This window comes from Drosophila albomicans, chromosome 2L, assembly GCF_009650485.2.
Source record: "Drosophila albomicans strain 15112-1751.03 chromosome 2L, ASM965048v2, whole genome shotgun sequence".
Classification (NCBI taxonomy): Eukaryota; Metazoa; Arthropoda; class Insecta; order Diptera; family Drosophilidae; genus Drosophila; species Drosophila albomicans.
The window spans coordinates 22,386,018-22,403,467 of NC_047628.2; the positions used below are offsets into that span (position 1 = coordinate 22,386,018).

The 17,450-nt window shown below is 32.8% G+C and overlaps 7 protein-coding genes and 1 long non-coding RNA gene across 8 annotated transcripts; all 8 read right to left on the reverse strand.

The window, feature by feature from the left end:
- Positions 1 to 784: 784 nt before the first annotated feature.
- Positions 785 to 1,246, reverse strand: LOC117565282 (male accessory gland serine protease inhibitor-like). The gene is made up of 2 exons (XM_034244310.2): positions 1,102 to 1,246; positions 785 to 1,024 (listed from the first exon to the last, which is right to left on the reverse strand). Exons 1-2 carry the CDS (start codon positions 1,166 to 1,168, stop codon positions 843 to 845), a joined length of 249 nt encoding a protein of 82 aa, XP_034100201.1. The 5' UTR covers positions 1,169 to 1,246; the 3' UTR covers positions 785 to 842.
- Positions 1,247 to 1,603: 357 nt separating this feature from the next.
- LOC127565145 (male accessory gland serine protease inhibitor-like) lies at positions 1,604 to 2,077 on the reverse strand. The gene is made up of 2 exons (XM_052002402.1): positions 1,922 to 2,077; positions 1,604 to 1,860 (listed from the first exon to the last, which is right to left on the reverse strand). Exons 1-2 carry the CDS (start codon positions 1,986 to 1,988, stop codon positions 1,679 to 1,681), a joined length of 249 nt encoding a protein of 82 aa, XP_051858362.1. The 5' UTR covers positions 1,989 to 2,077; the 3' UTR covers positions 1,604 to 1,678.
- Positions 2,078 to 2,277: 200 nt separating this feature from the next.
- Positions 2,278 to 2,953, reverse strand: LOC127565196 (male accessory gland serine protease inhibitor-like). Its single transcript, XM_052002682.1, has 2 exons — positions 2,676 to 2,953; positions 2,278 to 2,604 (listed from the first exon to the last, which is right to left on the reverse strand). The coding sequence occupies exons 1-2, from the start codon at positions 2,746 to 2,748 to the stop codon at positions 2,423 to 2,425; spliced, it is 255 nt and encodes an 84-aa protein (XP_051858642.1). The 5' UTR covers positions 2,749 to 2,953; the 3' UTR covers positions 2,278 to 2,422.
- A 163-nt stretch (positions 2,954 to 3,116) lies between these two features.
- LOC127565197 (uncharacterized) lies at positions 3,117 to 4,462 on the reverse strand. The gene is made up of 3 exons (XR_007954599.1): positions 4,295 to 4,462; positions 4,125 to 4,227; positions 3,117 to 3,215 (listed from the first exon to the last, which is right to left on the reverse strand). It is a non-coding gene; the product is annotated as an uncharacterized LOC127565197 (long non-coding RNA).
- A 4,930-nt stretch (positions 4,463 to 9,392) lies between these two features.
- Positions 9,393 to 9,965, reverse strand: LOC117564795 (male accessory gland serine protease inhibitor-like). Its single transcript, XM_034243716.2, has 2 exons — positions 9,824 to 9,965; positions 9,393 to 9,761 (listed from the first exon to the last, which is right to left on the reverse strand). Exons 1-2 carry the CDS (start codon positions 9,888 to 9,890, stop codon positions 9,592 to 9,594), a joined length of 237 nt encoding a protein of 78 aa, XP_034099607.1. The 5' UTR covers positions 9,891 to 9,965; the 3' UTR covers positions 9,393 to 9,591.
- A 1,769-nt stretch (positions 9,966 to 11,734) lies between these two features.
- On the reverse strand, positions 11,735 to 12,148 carry LOC117564408 (male accessory gland serine protease inhibitor-like). The gene is made up of 2 exons (XM_034243140.2): positions 12,028 to 12,148; positions 11,735 to 11,956 (listed from the first exon to the last, which is right to left on the reverse strand). The coding sequence occupies exons 1-2, from the start codon at positions 12,092 to 12,094 to the stop codon at positions 11,775 to 11,777; spliced, it is 249 nt and encodes an 82-aa protein (XP_034099031.1). The 5' UTR covers positions 12,095 to 12,148; the 3' UTR covers positions 11,735 to 11,774.
- Positions 12,149 to 12,872: 724 nt separating this feature from the next.
- On the reverse strand, positions 12,873 to 13,580 carry LOC117565300 (kunitz-type U19-barytoxin-Tl1a). Its single transcript, XM_052002094.1, has one exon. It carries the CDS (start codon positions 13,541 to 13,543, stop codon positions 13,088 to 13,090), a length of 456 nt encoding a protein of 151 aa, XP_051858054.1. The 5' UTR covers positions 13,544 to 13,580; the 3' UTR covers positions 12,873 to 13,087.
- A 1,422-nt stretch (positions 13,581 to 15,002) lies between these two features.
- Positions 15,003 to 15,585, reverse strand: LOC117565301 (kunitz-type serine protease inhibitor mulgin-3). The gene is made up of 2 exons (XM_034244338.2): positions 15,319 to 15,585; positions 15,003 to 15,251 (listed from the first exon to the last, which is right to left on the reverse strand). The coding sequence occupies exons 1-2, from the start codon at positions 15,518 to 15,520 to the stop codon at positions 15,076 to 15,078; spliced, it is 378 nt and encodes a 125-aa protein (XP_034100229.1). The 5' UTR covers positions 15,521 to 15,585; the 3' UTR covers positions 15,003 to 15,075.
- Between the last annotated feature and the right edge of the window lie 1,865 nt (positions 15,586 to 17,450).

Below are 17,450 nucleotides of genomic sequence, written 5' to 3' on the forward strand. Positions count from 1 at the left end.
CAAATGACCCCAGCTAAGCAGCAGTCCACATATACATAAATAGTTTCCAAGAGTAAATAAGTTTTTGGTTCATCTAATTTCAGAAATGATTCACTTTGTTTGCCATCAAATATTTAATTGTTTACTTCTTCATTCTAGCGTCTCTGAATTGACTAAAATAATACAGTTACAACACAAAAAGAAAAAATGTGCTACAATTAAGATTTCTTGTTTTAAGATAGAAAATATCTCAAATCAAGATTTGCAATCCGCTTTTCAAGATGAATTTTGTTCTCTCTGTCTATAGTTTAATACTCTGATTTTGTTACTCTGTTTATTTTCATATTTCATAAGTGCTTTCTAGCTAAGGGACTCTAATCAATTGAAAGTATAAGATTCTGGTCTCCATTGATCAGTTCTTACCAACGTCAACCATTCAACTGTCATTTATTCGCGAATATCGTACCTTGTAGCCCTCTTCTCTTATCAGCATCATCTATTCTGTTTTCAGCTATCCATATAATCAAACCCAAAGCAATACTAGAAACATTTTGTAGAACGAATCGTATTTTCAGGGTGAAAAGTGTCAAACATCTTTAAGTACTTGTGTTCACGGTCGTTAAGCACAATATTATATTATATATGTAAGTGCAGCGCAAAACGTTCGACTTGAAATCGAAAGGAAATGGAATCACAATATTTCTTTTCTAAAAGCTAATTAGTGAATTCACACTTTTATGAACTCTTGCTGTATACTGCAACTACACGGCGTTATGGAAATCGTTTTAAATGACTCAACTACAAATTACGTCATTACATTTTTGTTTTATAATTATTATTTGAACAATTTTATTTTATCGCCTTCACACCACGCATTTATCCTTGCACTTCTGTTCGGTTCCAAAGCGATTACCATTGCCTCCACAGCCTCCATAGATGAACTTCACACACTCATTGTGTTCAGGATCGTAGCTCCAACTGGGTATATATGCCTCACAGGATATGCGTCCATCGCCGTTTAAAGAATGCGGCAAACCACAAACATCTAAATATTAAAGGTAACATATTTATAAATACACTTAATGATCACTCAAAGATTTCACTTAGCAAACAATTACTGACCATTTTTGTATGCCAGAGAATTGACTGCACAGGCAACGATCACCAAAAAGAATGCAAGGAACTTCATTTTTTCAATGTTTATTTAATAATTCTCTAGCACTTTGAGAAGTTATTTCAAGTAGCTTTTAGTATCAACTGAACTGGCAAGTAAACTCGCTCACATTTATGAATGTAAAATTTGGAAGCTTTGCTTAGACTTCTTATCGCATTTCTCACAAAACACACAAGCTGCAACAAAGCTTGAAAGCTCTGTGCATTTCAATATATAATATTATTAGTAAATATTTGTGTCAGTGTTTAGAAATACTATATGTGATTAAATACATCAGCTTATTTCGTCATTAGCTGGGGGAATTTTTGGTTTTTGTTTACAAACAAAAACGTTCTACTTAATATTTTTGAATACCTCTAATAAAGTCTCGGACAATTTAGATGTTGAACTAATGAAATGTTTACATCTTTTTTGGAAAGATTGAAAAATAATATATGTACAATAGTTAGATTGATTGCAATGACATCATTTATTTCACATTATTATTATAATATGATGATTTTATTATAAGGATTTGTGTTTTGTTCACACGACGCATGTATCCTCACACTCCTCTTTGGTTTTAAAGCGATTCTTGTTGCCGCCACATCCTCCATATATGAAGTTCACGCATTCGTTATCGTTAGAGTCGTAACTCCAACTGGGTATGTAAGCGAAGCACGTAACCACTCCATTGCCATCTATTGAGTGTGGTAATCCGCATACATCTAATTATTATAGACATTTAGAATTGTATCTTTGATAAGAATTTCAAAAGCAATGACTGACCATTTTTGTATGCCGATGAAAAGGCAGTACAAGCAACTAACATCAAAAATGCCACAACGAATTTCATTCTAAGTTTTGGTTTTATTAATAATTATTCAGCTGCTCACTCTCACAACTTAAAGTGATTCTTAGTAATGTCAAAGACGAACTGAGATGTTCACTAAGCAAGCTCACTATTAAATTGTATATTTTTAAAGATTTGTTTCTCAAAAGCAATCAAGTTGCTTCAAGCAACCTTGTTGCGTCATCCCTTGGTAATATTTCTAATTTAATTTCTATACACTAGCGTACAGTAAATAACGAAGCATAATGCTCATTAAAAAATCAAATTCTACTTGATTTTTGTCAAGTTCGCATGTTCTCGGTGAAGAATGACATCATCCTAAAGATTCATTTTATTGTTGTTAACTTTTTCATAAGATCGCAAAAATTTGGTTTATAAAATGAATGTTTTGAGTCCTTGGCTAAATGAAATCAAATATCTACAGCATCTTGTTGTCTTCACTCTTTGCATTTGTCCTTGCATTGCTGTTCGGTTTCAAAGCGATTGTCATTGCCACCACAACCTCCATAAGTGAAGTTCACACACTCATTTGTCTTAGAATTATAGCTCCACTTGGGAATTTGTGCCTTACACACATAAAATCCATCGCCATCCTGTGAATGTGGTAATCCGCATACATCTAAATTTGAATATATTTTTATAATCGTACGTAAAAAATAGTTTTTTTTTCTTTTTTAGTTAATAACTGACCATTTTTTAATGCCCAGGAATGGGCAAAATAAGCAACCAACATTAGAAAAACCGCAACAAATTTCATGTTCATTTTTGAGAGTATTAATAATAATTCAGCTGCTACTAGAAGTTCTTCTTAATAGCGACAAATACGAACTGAACTGTTAAGTTAACCATTAAGTTGACATTTTCAGAGCTCTCTTATCGTAGTTCTACAGCGTCGAGCGTTTTGAAATTGTGTTGATTTACAAATGTAATATTCGACCTCGTTACGCCATCAGTTTGTGTTATTTCTATTTTCAAATATAATAATAATAATATAATTATCGTCGACACCAAATTCTCGTTTTTCTTCTTTTATTTAATATCTTTAATTTATTAAAGTACAAAAACCAATTACATTAATTGCAAAATTTATTATGGATTGTCGGAATAAGCTAATTTAAAAATCTAAACTTATAGTCCTTGCATTTATTGCTTCATTCCTTGCATCTGGCCAAACATTCCTGTTTGCTTTCAAAACGATTTTTATTGCCGCCACATCCTCCATATATAAACCTAACGCATTCGTTTGTCTTTAAATTATAACTCCAACTAGGCATATATGCCATACAAGCAACTATTCCATCGCCATCCAAAAAAGGTGGTAAGCCACATTCAACTAAATATTTAATAATTTTAATTTTTTAGTATTATCATTGCACTTCCTTCAGAAATGAATTACTGACCGTTTTTTAATGCCAAGCAGTGGGCAGCACAGGCAAAGAATATTGAAATGAGCAATAAGAACTTCATCTTTTTTTTTTAAATATTAATATTCCTAGTCTTATTCCCTTTCACCAGGTGTGATTTTAACTAGTGGCAAATAGAAACTGAACATTAAGAAATTACGGTCACCATTAAATACCACTTTTAGAAAGATTCGCTTGCTGAATTATCATTGATTATTCACATTAGTCACACTAAACCTTCAAACAACGTTAAATCTTCACGGCTACAATTAACATATAATATAAATCAATTTATACTTGAGTAAAAATATTTAAAAATATTAGGTTCGGTGCATAACATGAAAATCACATTTTGCACAAATTTCTATCTCAGCACACAATTTGTAGGGTATTTATTTATGCTTGATTTTCGCTAATTGTATACATACAACTTAGTTTTTAAACTCACAAATTGACTTTTTGAGGTCTTGATTAGCAGAATAATTTATATTTCTAGAATTTGTGCTGAATTTATTCAAAGTATAAAAATGAAAATCTGTATTTCGATTTGTTGAAGAATAAAAATAAAATGCAGTGCTTAGACAAAACAAATTACATTATTTAACCATTTATTGCTTCGTTCATTTTATACTTGCAAACTTATTTGCAATTTTTATTTTATTCTTTGCACCTTTCCTTACATTCCTGTTCGCTTTCAAAACGATTTTTATTGCCGCCACATCCTCCATATGTCCACCTGACACATTCGTTTGTCTTTAAATTATAACTCCAACTAGGCATACGTGCCATACAAGCAACTATTCCATCGCCATTCTTAAAAGGTGGTAAGCCACATTCAACTATATATTAAATAATTTTAAAAATGTAGTATTGTCGTTGCACTAGTTTTAGAAATGAATAACTGACCGTTTTTTAATGCCAAGCAGTGGACAGCACAGGCCGCAAATATTGAAATGAGCAATAAAAAATTCATCTTTTTTTTTTTAATATTGATAATCTTTATCTTACTCGTATTCCTTTTTACGAGTTGTGATCTTAAGTAGTGGCAAAAAGAAACTGAACTGTTAAGAAATTACGAACACCATTTAATCGTACTTATAGAAAGATTCTGTTCCTTGATTATCATTATTCACGCTATACCTTCAAATTATAAAACATTTCTCGGGTATAATTTGAAAATTTATACTTGTGTAAAAATTTTTAGACATATTAGATTCGGTACAGAGCATTAAAATCGAATTTTGCACAAATTTCTCTCTTAGACCACACAAAATTTGTAGTGTATTTATTTATGCTCGATTTTCTCTAATTATGTACTACAACTTGGTTTTTAAACTGACAAATTGATTTTTTAAAGTTTTGATTAGCAAAATAATTTGTATTACTAAAATTTATTCTGGATTTATGCAAAGAATAATAATAAAATTGTGGGTATCGATTTGTTAAAGATTAAAAATAAAATTCAGTGCTTAGATATGTTGAAGTAACGGCTTTATTGACAAACAAAACAAATTACATTATTTAACCATTTATTGCTTCGTTCATTTTATACTTGCAAACTTATTTGCAATTTTTATTTTATTCTTTGCACCTTTCTATACATTTCTGTTCGCTTCCAAAACGATTTGCATTGGCGCCACATCCTCCATATACCCACCAAACGCATTCGTTTGTTTTTAAATTATAACTCCAACTAGGAAAATATGCAAGACAAATTACATTTCCAAAGCCCTCCTTAAAAAACCCTTGCTTAAAAGGTGGTAAGCCACATTCAACTAAGTATTAAATAATTTTAAAAATTTAGTATTATCTTTGCACTGGTTTTAGAAATAAATAACTCACCGTTTTTTAATGCCAAGCAGTGGGCAGCACAGGCGAAGAATATTGAAATGAGCAAGAATAACTTCATCTTTTTTTTTAATATTATTATTCGATATCTTATTCCCGGTCACTGTATGTGACCTTAGCTAGTGGCAAATAGAAACTGAACTGTTAAGAAATTACGGTCACCATTAAATCGATGTTTTAGAAAGATTCTCATCCTTAATTATCATTATTCACGCTATACTTTCAAATTATAAAACATTTCTCTATTACAATTTGATTTGACAAATTGATTTTTTGAGGTTTTGACTATCAAAATAATGTTAAGATTTGTTAAAGAATAAAAATAAAATGCTGTGATTAGATATGTGTAACCGCTTTATTGACAAAAAAAAAAAACAAATAACATTAATTAACCATTTAATGATTGATACATTTTGTAGTTGTTAACAAACTTGCATCTTTTTTTATTCCTTACACCTGTCCTTGCACAACTGTTCGCTTCCAAATTGATTTGCATTGCCACCACATCCTCCATATACCCACCAAACACACTCATTTGTTTTTAAATTATAACTCCATCTAGGCATATATGCCATACAAATTCTATTTCCAATGCCTTGTTTAAAAGGTGGAAAGCCACATTCAACTAAATATTAAATAATTTTATCGGTTTAGTTTTATTATTGCACTGATTTTAAAAAAATAAATAACTGACCGTTTTTTAATGCCAAGCAGTGGGCAGCACAGGCCACGAATATTGAAATGAGCAATAAGAACTTCATCTTCTTTATTTTAATATTAATATTCGTTGTCTTATTCCCTTTCACCAGGTGTGATTTTAACTATTGACAAATAGAAACTGAACTGTTAAGAAATTACGGTCACCATTAAATCGCCCTTTTCGACATTAACATTATTTACGCTAAACGTTTAAGTTATAAAACACTACTCGGTTACAATTAAAATATTTGTAATTTTATACTTGTGTAAAAATATTTCGAAATATTAGATTCGCTATATAACATGAAAATCAAGTTTTACTAGACTTTTTATCTTAGCACTCAGACAATTTATGTTGCCTTTATTTAAGCTGAATTTTCGCCAATTATGTACATACAAAAAAAGGTAGTTTTCAGATTTGTCAAATCGATTAATAGACTAGAAATATAATTTATATAATGACTGAATGTGGGAGTCTGCATATAGCTAAATGTAAGAGATATTCTATGTGTTCATGCACAATTGCACAAGATTTAAAAAGCAATTTCTGACCTTATTTAATGCCCACAAAGAGACAACATGGGCAATCAATAGCAAAAACAGCATAACTACATTGTTATATATTTTTGTTTGAATTATTTTTTTTATTACGCTTATCACTTTCACCAATAGTAGGTATTTTCAGTAGAAGTACCAACTATGATATGAGCGTTTCAAACATTTCTCTGTATTATATAGTAAATTGGTGCAAATATAGTATTTAATAATATTCCATTCGGTTTTAGATTTCGCAAAATAATTTGTATGCCAAATTGAAATAATTAACTAGTCCGAAAACACTAAAGTCAAGCCGCATTAACTGCAAGTTAAAATGCATTATTCACACACAAAATTTCAATAATTCGGTTCAACAAATTGATTTGTAAGGCTCTTTATTTACAAAAAATAAAGAAAAATATACCCTTTTTTTACATCTTGCACACATCCATTCACTCTAGTTCGCCTCCATCCTCCAAATCTACATATCTAAACATTTTGCATTGGTTGATTAGATAACTGCAATCTTAAACTGTGTTTTAATGCACCACATTTAAAATCGTTATCACTTTCAAATAAATGTGAAAGTTAAATAAGTATAATAAATAAGTATCTAAAACCAGAGATATTTACAGATTCAGTTAATAATTCTTACATAGTAATTATAAATCAAGGACTGACTCTTTTTGAATGCAAAAACAATGTGCAACATCAAAAAGAGCACAAGAAAAGTAATTTTTATTGATATTAATAAATTACTCAATGGAAGATATTCTTTATAATTTCGATGACAAACAACTATTTTTATGATATTTAGTACTCATCGATTTAAATGAACTTTTTCCATTCAAGAACAAAATAAACGGTGGATTCATAAATGCAAAGATTTTATTTGACAAACTGAGAAATTTTATGCAATATTGGATTTCGTTTCTTAGCATGATTGAAATTCATATTCCATAATTTTCCATCATTGTCCATACAGGCGTGTTTTTATAAGGCAGTTTTGTTCACATTCTACTTTGCTATCGAACCTATTCGCATTTCCGTGGCATCCGCCGTAGGTAAACTCTATGCATTTGTTTATTGCCGGGTTGTAGGTCCACATAGGGAAAGCTGCTCTACAGGGTCCAGTGTCCGAATGGGGCTCATAACAAGCAGCTTTGAGGTAAATTGTTTACATAGTAAGTATAAAAGATAAATGTAATAATTTCAAATCGCATAACTTACGATTAAAACAGATGACGAGAGCAAAAAGCGTCACAAATAAGATAAATGAAAAGCACTTCATTGCAGTAGTGATAAATCTATACTAAAGTAAATCTGTACTAAAGCGCTATTTATTTCAATAAACAAAAGTCATAGTCGATTCACTTCAATTATATAATTACCATGTTAAATGAGATTTGTGAATAATTTAAAGCGATTCTACTTAGCAAGCGGAGAAAGAACTAATTGAAAACTAACATATATGTAAATTTTCATCTGCTGCATTTATTTGTAGATACAAGATCTTTGAAATCATATTAAATGAATGTAAATTGCAATGCTCGAAGATCCACATCAATTCAAGATTACATCTTAGCGACGAAATAGTCCTTCAATTGGTAGTCTTAGTCGTAGTTTAATACAGCGTTCTGTTTCAATATCATTTTCATCGCATCCTGGTAAGTAACCTAGGAAAAAAAAACTATTAGAAGTCCTTAACTTATTTATAACATTTAACTACATACGACTTTGAGCCGCAATGGACCAGGCAATAAGAGAAAGCTCCAGATATAGGACAAATAAAACGTACTTCATGGTGAAAATACAGGAATTGTAGTGACGACGCTTAGATGAAGTCGACTGTTTTTGATATGAATACCTGAAATGCGTTCCTAATCGAATATTAAACACTTTAAACAAATAAGTTTTTCATTTCTACAAAATATACAATATAACAGTTTCTGTAGTAGTTGCAATCAAAACTATTTCTCAATCGTTTCAGCTGTTTAAAATATTCCAACATTCGGACTTGTAATTGTTAAACGAAAACTTTATTCACAATTATTTATTCAAAAACTCGTCATCATATTCATGAAAAGCATAAGAACTCGCATTGCTCTCTACTCTCAAATCTATTATTATTTCCACCGCAACCTCCATAGACAAACGGTACGCACTGCCCTGTGGTATAATCAAAGGACCACAACTTGTAGAATCCGAAGCAGTATCCTCTATTCGAAACAGGCTCATAGCAGCTGACTTAAAATTGAAATAAAAAACTATCTTGAGTATTTACAGGATATTTCAAATTCTATTACTTACGATTCCAACACTTTGCTACAGCAATCAGGGAAAACACAAATATGGCCAAAACAATATACTTCATTGTGACAGTGACTCTTATTCCCGGGTTACTAACTAATCCTAACTGATTTCAACTGTATTTATACGAAATGCGAACATGCTGCTCGTACTTTTTATTATATAACAAAATTTAATTATATGCCAAAATAGGAAAAGGTTATGAGTTAGTTAATTACAACTGAGAGTTTCTGAAAATGTATATTTTTCTCAGTTATTTGATTTATAATATGTCTGAAATGTAAATCAATTATTGTTACAAATTTTGCGTTAGTTAACTAGAAAAATTTAAAACAATTGTGGGTTGGTTAACATAATCCAAATATGTTAAGCATTATTTATTGTATTGAGAATAAATGTCATTAAAGAATACAAATATTTTAAAATGTAGATGCAACATGTTGTTGCGGCGTAAAAAAAATAAAAATAATGTGAGTTTTTTTTAAGCCTTAGTACAAAGAACGCAAGCTAGCAAAGCCTGAATCCCTTCGCTAGATAGATTTTGAAATACTCTAATAAATCAAACAGACTGTATTTATTTTAAAAATCAACAGGTACGCCGATATGATATGTTTAGCGTTTTCTTTTATTACCCTGAAAGGGGGAGAATAACCCGTGCTTCATTATTATAGAGTGACACTTTAGTTATGCCTTACAACTTTATTAAGAGCAACAAAAAAGACTCAGAATTATAGATATTCCATTTTGTATTTAAGAATATATGTATGTTGGTTTAAAATGTTGAATAATAAAGTGATATTTGGAATAAACTATTCAACACATGTCTCGATACATTTATCTTCCGAAAGGAATGAATTTGAATTTCCTCCAACTCCGCCATAGATAAACGGAAGACATTTGTTGGTATTCTTGTCGTAGGACCAACTCGGGAAGAAACCTCTTCCAATGCCAATATTGGCAAATTGTTCTCCACAGGCCGCTGTTAAATTTGATTTAAAAATTATATTATATAAATCAATTTATCCCAACAACATCGCTTACCATTCTTAAACGCAAAAGAGCTGGCTACGAAGGCAAGGAAGAGCACTGCTACCAAAAGGAACTTCATTCTGATTCCTGTTTGTTTAAATGATGCAAATAGAGTTCTTTAGTGAACCGAATAAAAATCGAGACTGAGTGCATGCGATACTTAGTTGTAGTTTAAATACACTTCGTACACGCAATTGATGTATATGTTCTTTTTTTTTGTGGTTATTTCTTTCTCTATTCGCATGAGCTAAATATGTATTTATACGTCTTACATTTTTTTGTTGTAGGTTAACTACAGGGTATCTCGCAAAAGAGCATTAAATTTGTACTTTAGCACAGCGCTCGTGCTCTCCGAGAAGCTCATTTGTTATCACCCAAATTTGAGTTAGTTTCAACTAGATTTTGAATGTCAAGCGCATTTCCGCCCAAATGTTTTGATTATTACGTATTGTTGTTTCCACATTTCCTTGCTTCTGGGAAATTCATGTGCTCGGTGATTCCCTAATGTTTGTGTGTTATTAATTGAATGAGTTCTGAGTATATTGAAAAGTAAACAATAAACAAATTGTTGATGAACGACAACGAACTAATATATTCTCTCATCATATCAGTATATATGAAAACATTTAAGCATTATCAATTTATACGGAATATATTTAAATATTATTAGTTTGGCATGTTTAAGCTTCTTATACGTGGGTGCACATATAAAACCAAGCCCTAAAAGTCCCTATTATTAAATGAATGCTTTATTATTAAATAGTGACAGCTTAGTAAAGCTCAGCATCTTTATTTAGGATTACAGAAAGAATCAGATTAATAGACATTGCTTTCAGTATTTGAGTACAATAAAATGTGAGTTCTATTCAACACATTTGTCGATACACTCTTGTTGCGAATAAATATAATATGTTCATACAAATTAGACGGCATACAACGGTTGAAATTTGCATCGTGATACCAGCGTATTTGTAAGGTCATAACAACGTTCTGTGAGATATGATTTCAAAATTAAATCTCACAATTTAAGAACTGTACCATTTAAATATTGTATCACAGGAACATCAATTACCTTCCTCTTGGGCAAAGGAGCCGACAAAGAATGCTATAAATATCACTAATGCAAAAAAGGATCTTCATTCTGATTCCTGTTTAGTTTAATAGTGGTAAATAGAGTACTTTAATTAACTGTATAAACATTGAGACTAAGTGTGTTTTTAGTTATTCGACTATTTTTCCCCCTTTCTAATATGTAATAATATGTCTTAAGCTTTTGATTTTATCAGTTATCGCCTAAATTTTAACCAGTTTTATACATATGTATATATATTTTTAATGCCAAACGAATTTCCGAATATATGTTAGTTTATTACACATTTCCTTGCCTGACAGAGACAAAAACACTTTTGCTCTTATTTGCTCTTACTTAATAGAACGGGTTTTAAGTACTATATATTGAAAAGTAAACAATAAACAAATTGCTAGTTGAACGACAACAAGTCAGCTGTAGTCACATATTCATTAGACAACATTGTCAGATTTATGAGCGTGAGAATAACGAGAGAACTCTAGGGTTTTCCATGACGAGTCATTCAGCAACTTGACGTCTAATGCATAGCAATATATTCGAAAAAGGTTTTCCATTTTTATTCGATTGTTTTCTTTCCGATCTTATTTAATTTGCTGCCAAAAAGAAGTGCCCTTGACAAATGTGGATCGCCAGCTATCAAAATTTGAATCTTGAACTCAGAGAACTATTTTTATTCGAAAATGTACTCAAATCGCTGTCGCAGTCGGCAATGCTTGGTGCCGAAACTCAGTTTCTAAATACTGGAAATGAAATACTGATAAGCTTAGATGATCAGCCTTCACACACACTCGTAACCCTGGAGTCTAGAATATTTCAGTGACGAAACGCAGCAGTTTAATTTCATACTTTTTATTCAGATCGAAGTTAAGGTTCTTAGTTCACACATTCGGCCTCACAGGCAGCCTTGGAAGCGAAGCGATTCTCATTTCCACCGCATCCGCCATAAACGAAGTCCTTGCATACATTTTCGGCAGGATAGTAGCTGAAACTGGGCTGGAAGGCGGCGCACTTGATCAATCCATTACCATCAACTGCTGGGGGCAAGCCACATTTGGCTGAGGATCAAGGAATAAGTCACACAGTTAGAAGGGAATCATCCATTAACTACAATTATCCTTATGCTTACCGTTCTTGTAGGCCAGAGAGAAACCAAACAGTGCACAGAGCACAAAGATCAGCGTAGCGAATTTCATATTCAGCAATTGAAACTATATTTTACGACCACTCTAAGAGAGAGACTAACTAAATTATTGAATGAAACTCGATGCTTTATACCATTCCAGGGCTACACCTACTTAGCTAAATCATCAATGTGTGTGTGTGTGCGATTGTGTACTCTTATGTACAGAGCTCAATAGAGGTGTGTTTATATATTTGTCGTATGTTTGAGCGTACAATTGTGTGTCTAAGTCAAGTTAAAGTTCATTAACAAATGCATGTGAATTCTGTTTTATTTAATCCGCTGATGGGAATCACCAGGAGCGGATTTAAAATGGTGCGAACAATGTAAATATTACAAATTGTTATTTTATTAAGAGAATATTGACTCTGAAAACATTTCCCGCTTATCCATATGGGCATCAACGAAACTGAAATCGATTCTAGTTTTGGGCAACAAAAAGTAAATATGTGAGAGTATCTGTTATCAAAATGAATGCTAGGCTAATTTAATTAAATTTTGTTCTTAAATAAACTACAAATTGTCTAATATTTTTTATTTTTAACTTTTTTCAGATCTGTTTAAAAAATACTCGAATTTATAGAACAAAACATAAATATGTTTACTTAATAGGTCGTAGTTTATATTACTTTGCCATAACTTTCAATTGCAGATTCTTTTTAGATATAGACTTTCACAAAGATACTTAATGAAAATGTTAAAGAGCGTGAGTGATATGATCGTCACGTTTGTGAAAAGCCACACCCAAAATTTGTATTTCACCGAAATCAAATTAAATAGAATTACGCAGATTTGGATAAATAATAAATTCTGTTTATTTAATTTTTCTTGTGACATGTTTGTTTGTATATTATATATTTTTCGCAGAACGCTCCTGGTACAAAACATAGGTATAGTATAAATACCTATAGGTAAACATATAGTTAAATTACTTGCACTTCGCAATAACGAGAGAGTTTATTTTAATAATACAATACTTATATACTAGATGAACGGGAGCTTCACACTAAACTTTTGTGGCCTGACTAGAGCTGCTATTGGACTCTAGTTGCTGTTGCTCCGTAGTCAGTTCGGTAGCAGATTCAGTCGCAGATTCAGCTGCGGATGGTGCTGTGGTTGGTGCCACTTTGCTGAGGCAGACTTGTTCGCACTGCTCCTTGGTGTCAAAGTTGTTGCTGTTACCCGCACATCCGCCATAGATGAACTCTTCGCAAGACTGAGTATCCAGATTGTAGGCAAAGCGATAGAAAAGCGCAAAGCAACGTCCCGTCTCCTTTGGCTGATGACACTGCTCAGACACGGCATTCACATCGACGGGCACAGCTGGCTGCTGGCCATCCACTTGCTTCTCCACGACCAGCTCCGACTTGGACGGCAGCTGGGATTGATCCACAGCGGCGCTCAGCACAGCGAGAACACAGCTCAGCACGCTGAGGGTAATCAAGCAAGACTTGGAATACATTTCGGTTCGATTGTTGCGTAGCGAATGAATTCAGTTGGGGCACTTGGCCAGGCTTAAATACCGCTTGCAATTGCCCATCGAAATGAGTCAGAAGACCTCAAGCCGCACGTACGACGACGACTATCCATAGTTTCTTTACGTGTTGTTGTTGTTGTAGAGGCGTTGTATTTACTCGACTCATTCGCCGGCGCTTGTCAATCACAGCCTCGTCTCGTTGACAGTTTCTGACGTCCAATGCCTCTAAAGTATCAGTTCAACGATCCCCATTAATAGCACTATGCAATATGATATGTACGTAGATAGGGCTAAAACCCGGTTAAATGATTTTTCGGGTACTCAATCATTTCCGCACAGCTGCAGTCACTTCCTCGACTAGATCATGTATTACGTAAAACTATCACGATACTTAGGCTTGTTTGATAATTCATGACGATCAATATCAGTTAGCTGGAAACAATTTAACTACATAAATGATTTCCTTAATTTACATTGCTTTTTTTACTTTACTGTTTACAAATTGGAGAACTACATTTGAAATACGTGGGAAACCCCACGTAATTTGTATAAAAATCATACTAAAGCCACAGAATGAGTTGAAAAAGGTAAACAAAACTTGATAATTTGGAAAATCCCACGCAGTTCTTTTTGCACAGTTTGCCAAGTTTATTTTAATATGCGAATAACTAATAAATTGTTGAAATATCATTTTTGGATATTACTATAAAGTTAACAAATTCTGTCTTCTATATTCAACTGATATTAGTATAAATTATTCGATTTAAACATCTTTTCGCATAATTGATTTGATACAAATTTGAATAGAATCATTAGGAAGTTGGGTGAGAAAGGATGGACACCTATAGTAAATCATTAATACACTTTTTTCAGAGATTCGTATATCATAAGGAATGTTTGCGAAGGTTTTATGTTTAAATTTCATTTAGTAATAATAAATTCATCAATGAATAATGTTGAAATATCATTTTTGGATATTACAATAAAGTTAACAAATTCTTGCTTCTTTATTCAACTGATATTAGTATACTAAATTCTTTGATTTAAAAATCTTTTTGCATAATTGATTTGATACAAATTTGAATAGAATTCAGAAGATGGGTGAGAAAACACCTTTAGTAAATCATTAATTAACTTTTTTTTAGAGATTCGTAAATCATAAGTAATGTTTGCGAAGGTTTTATGTTTAAATTTCATTTAGAAATAATAAATTCATTCATACTTAATTCTTGAAATATTGAAGTCTTCACGAATTCAATCAATTATCTACTGTTTCAACTGAGTTCAATTATCATAATTCGGTAACAACACGCTAAAATAAACTAATAAATATTTACGCTTCATTTCAATATGTAAACAAATTAACGCTTGGAATTTGAGTCACGGATATAAATATTTCATAGAACTTGTTGTTGATGTTTGACTTGGCAAAACTCGCGATAGGTTTGATTTCAAATGTTTATTTGTCTAAAAATTATGCGTTGTGTCTGCGTGTGTATGACTGAATATATCTTGAATCACTTTCTGATGAGGCACGCCTCTTCGCAAGTCTGCTGGAAACCCCAGCGATTGTCGTTGCCTCGGCAGCCGCCGTATTTGAACGTTTCGCAGGCATTCTTATCCTTGTTGTAATAGTAACGCTCCAGACTCATGCGACATGGACCGATCTCCAGAGGCTGCAGACATTTAGGATCTAGCGAGAGATACAGAAAATAACTTGCAACTGCAACTGCCAAATATAAATATTCATTCGACCTTACCTTGCTTCTTTTGTTGAGTTTGTGCCGGTTGTTGTTGTAGCTGTCTAGTCTTTACTGTAGTTGTGGTGCTTGTTGGCTGTGTTGCCTGTACTAGGGTCTTGGGCTTGGCTGTGGTCACCGCCTGCGTCAGTTGGGCGAGGCAGAGCAACAGTATGGCGGCATGCCACATCACTCGTAACTGGGTCATCTGGTGCAGCTTCATGCTCAATGTGATCGCTGCTGATAACTGCGCGTTATTAACTGCAAACAACAACTGAACCGCTGAAATCTTCTATGATTTCAACTGCCTAACGAGCTTTTGTAGAACAAATGAATATGTGATCTGTGAGAGGGACTGTGCGTGTATATGTGTGTCTCTGCTGTTAAGCGAGGCGTTTAACGCAAATTGCGCATACGACGTGTTGAGCGCGAGCGTGCTTAATTATCAGATCTATGTGTATACACACGTATACCTTCAACACAAATATATATACATATATATACAGTTGTATTTATATAGAAAGGCTGACTTGAAAGCTTCTAAGCACAAAACCTGAACTTTTGTTTACACTGTGATGTATTTATTTCTCATTTGTTTACTTTAAATATTAATGACTTCTAACTTCATCGTTAGAAGTCAATCCAAAATAGTATTTACGCGAGAAGAATTTAGTTATTATTCTAAATTATTAGTCGAAATATTTGTGACATATATATAGGGTATCTACAGTATCACCATCTATGGAATTTGCGTTAATTTGTTATAATTTTTATCTGGTTTAGTAAATCAGTTCTCATTAAATTCTTGCACATCTGATGACATTAAATTTATCACTCAGTGCTTTATTTGATTTAATTTCTATATTCAACAAAATTATTTTTTTTTTCATATTCGCAATTATTCATATAAATATTCAAGTATTTAGTGAGTGAAATACTCATTTATAACTAGTAATTTGTCAAAATTTTCGCATTGAATTTCCCTACAACAATTTGCATTATAAATGAGCAATTACTGACTGCACTCGAACTAAGTACTGAGTAAAGGTATGAATACGAATATAAGTATGAATAAGTATGAGTACTTAAACATACTTAGGAATGCATTGCACTTGGCAGACTCATTAAAATTGCATTAAGAATTGGTTAACAGAGACGGAGACAAATCACAGGACGATGCAGGCCAAAGTGATAATTAGACGGACATTATAAGGGCCTAAATGACGTGGCCAAGACCGAGACTGGGGCAAAAACGTTGGCAGGTGTTAATGCACAGGTCAAATTGAATTATCACTCAACAACGATGCTGTGGATGATGATGATAATGATGAAGATGATTAGGCATGCTGGGAGAGTACTATGAGTAGAGTACAGCCAACAGAATCGTGCTATTTATTCATTAGCTCAACACTCAAACGCACTACAAATGGGTGGCACGCAAATTTGGCTGATTGAATGCCCGAAATGCCAAGTGAGAGTGAGTGTGTGAGTGAGTGTGTGTGTGTGTGGTGACAATTCAGTTAACTGTTTAATTTGCTTGAAATAATTGAAATGCTGCCCAAGCGAGACACATTAATTGCACCCCTGTCCCTTTCCCTTCCCCTTCCTCTACCCCTGTCCATCTGTAACTGTGTGTTTAATTACTAAATTAGGCCTAGTCCCCAGTTGAACGACGAGATGCAAACCCAAAACTAAGCAACAGAGCAACGTGAATACACTCAACTCTTATTAGTTCATTTAATTAACTGGGCTCTAGCTCCATAGATTCCCCCAGCGTTTACCCAAAGTGCCCCAAATCTATCTATGTATATGCAAAGTGCAAAATCTATCTGTATCTCGATTAACGTATGCATGTAAACAACTTTAGTTGAAATCGAAAGCTCGCTCATTTTAGCTCCAACAACATCATTTAGATCTTTTTTTCTCGCACTTTTATTGGAAATACCCCAAGCAAAATCAACTTCAATTTGTTGTCTCTGTAGCTGGTGTTGTTGTCATTGATATGCGGAACATGTTTTCTTTTTCTCTGTTGCCACTGCAAAGTTTTTACGTCATTCCTGCGAACAACGCTGTTTGTTATGAGCACTTTGTGTGCAGGGTATTAGTGGGAAACGAAGGCATATCGATTTAAGGTCTCTCAGATAAATCTTTAT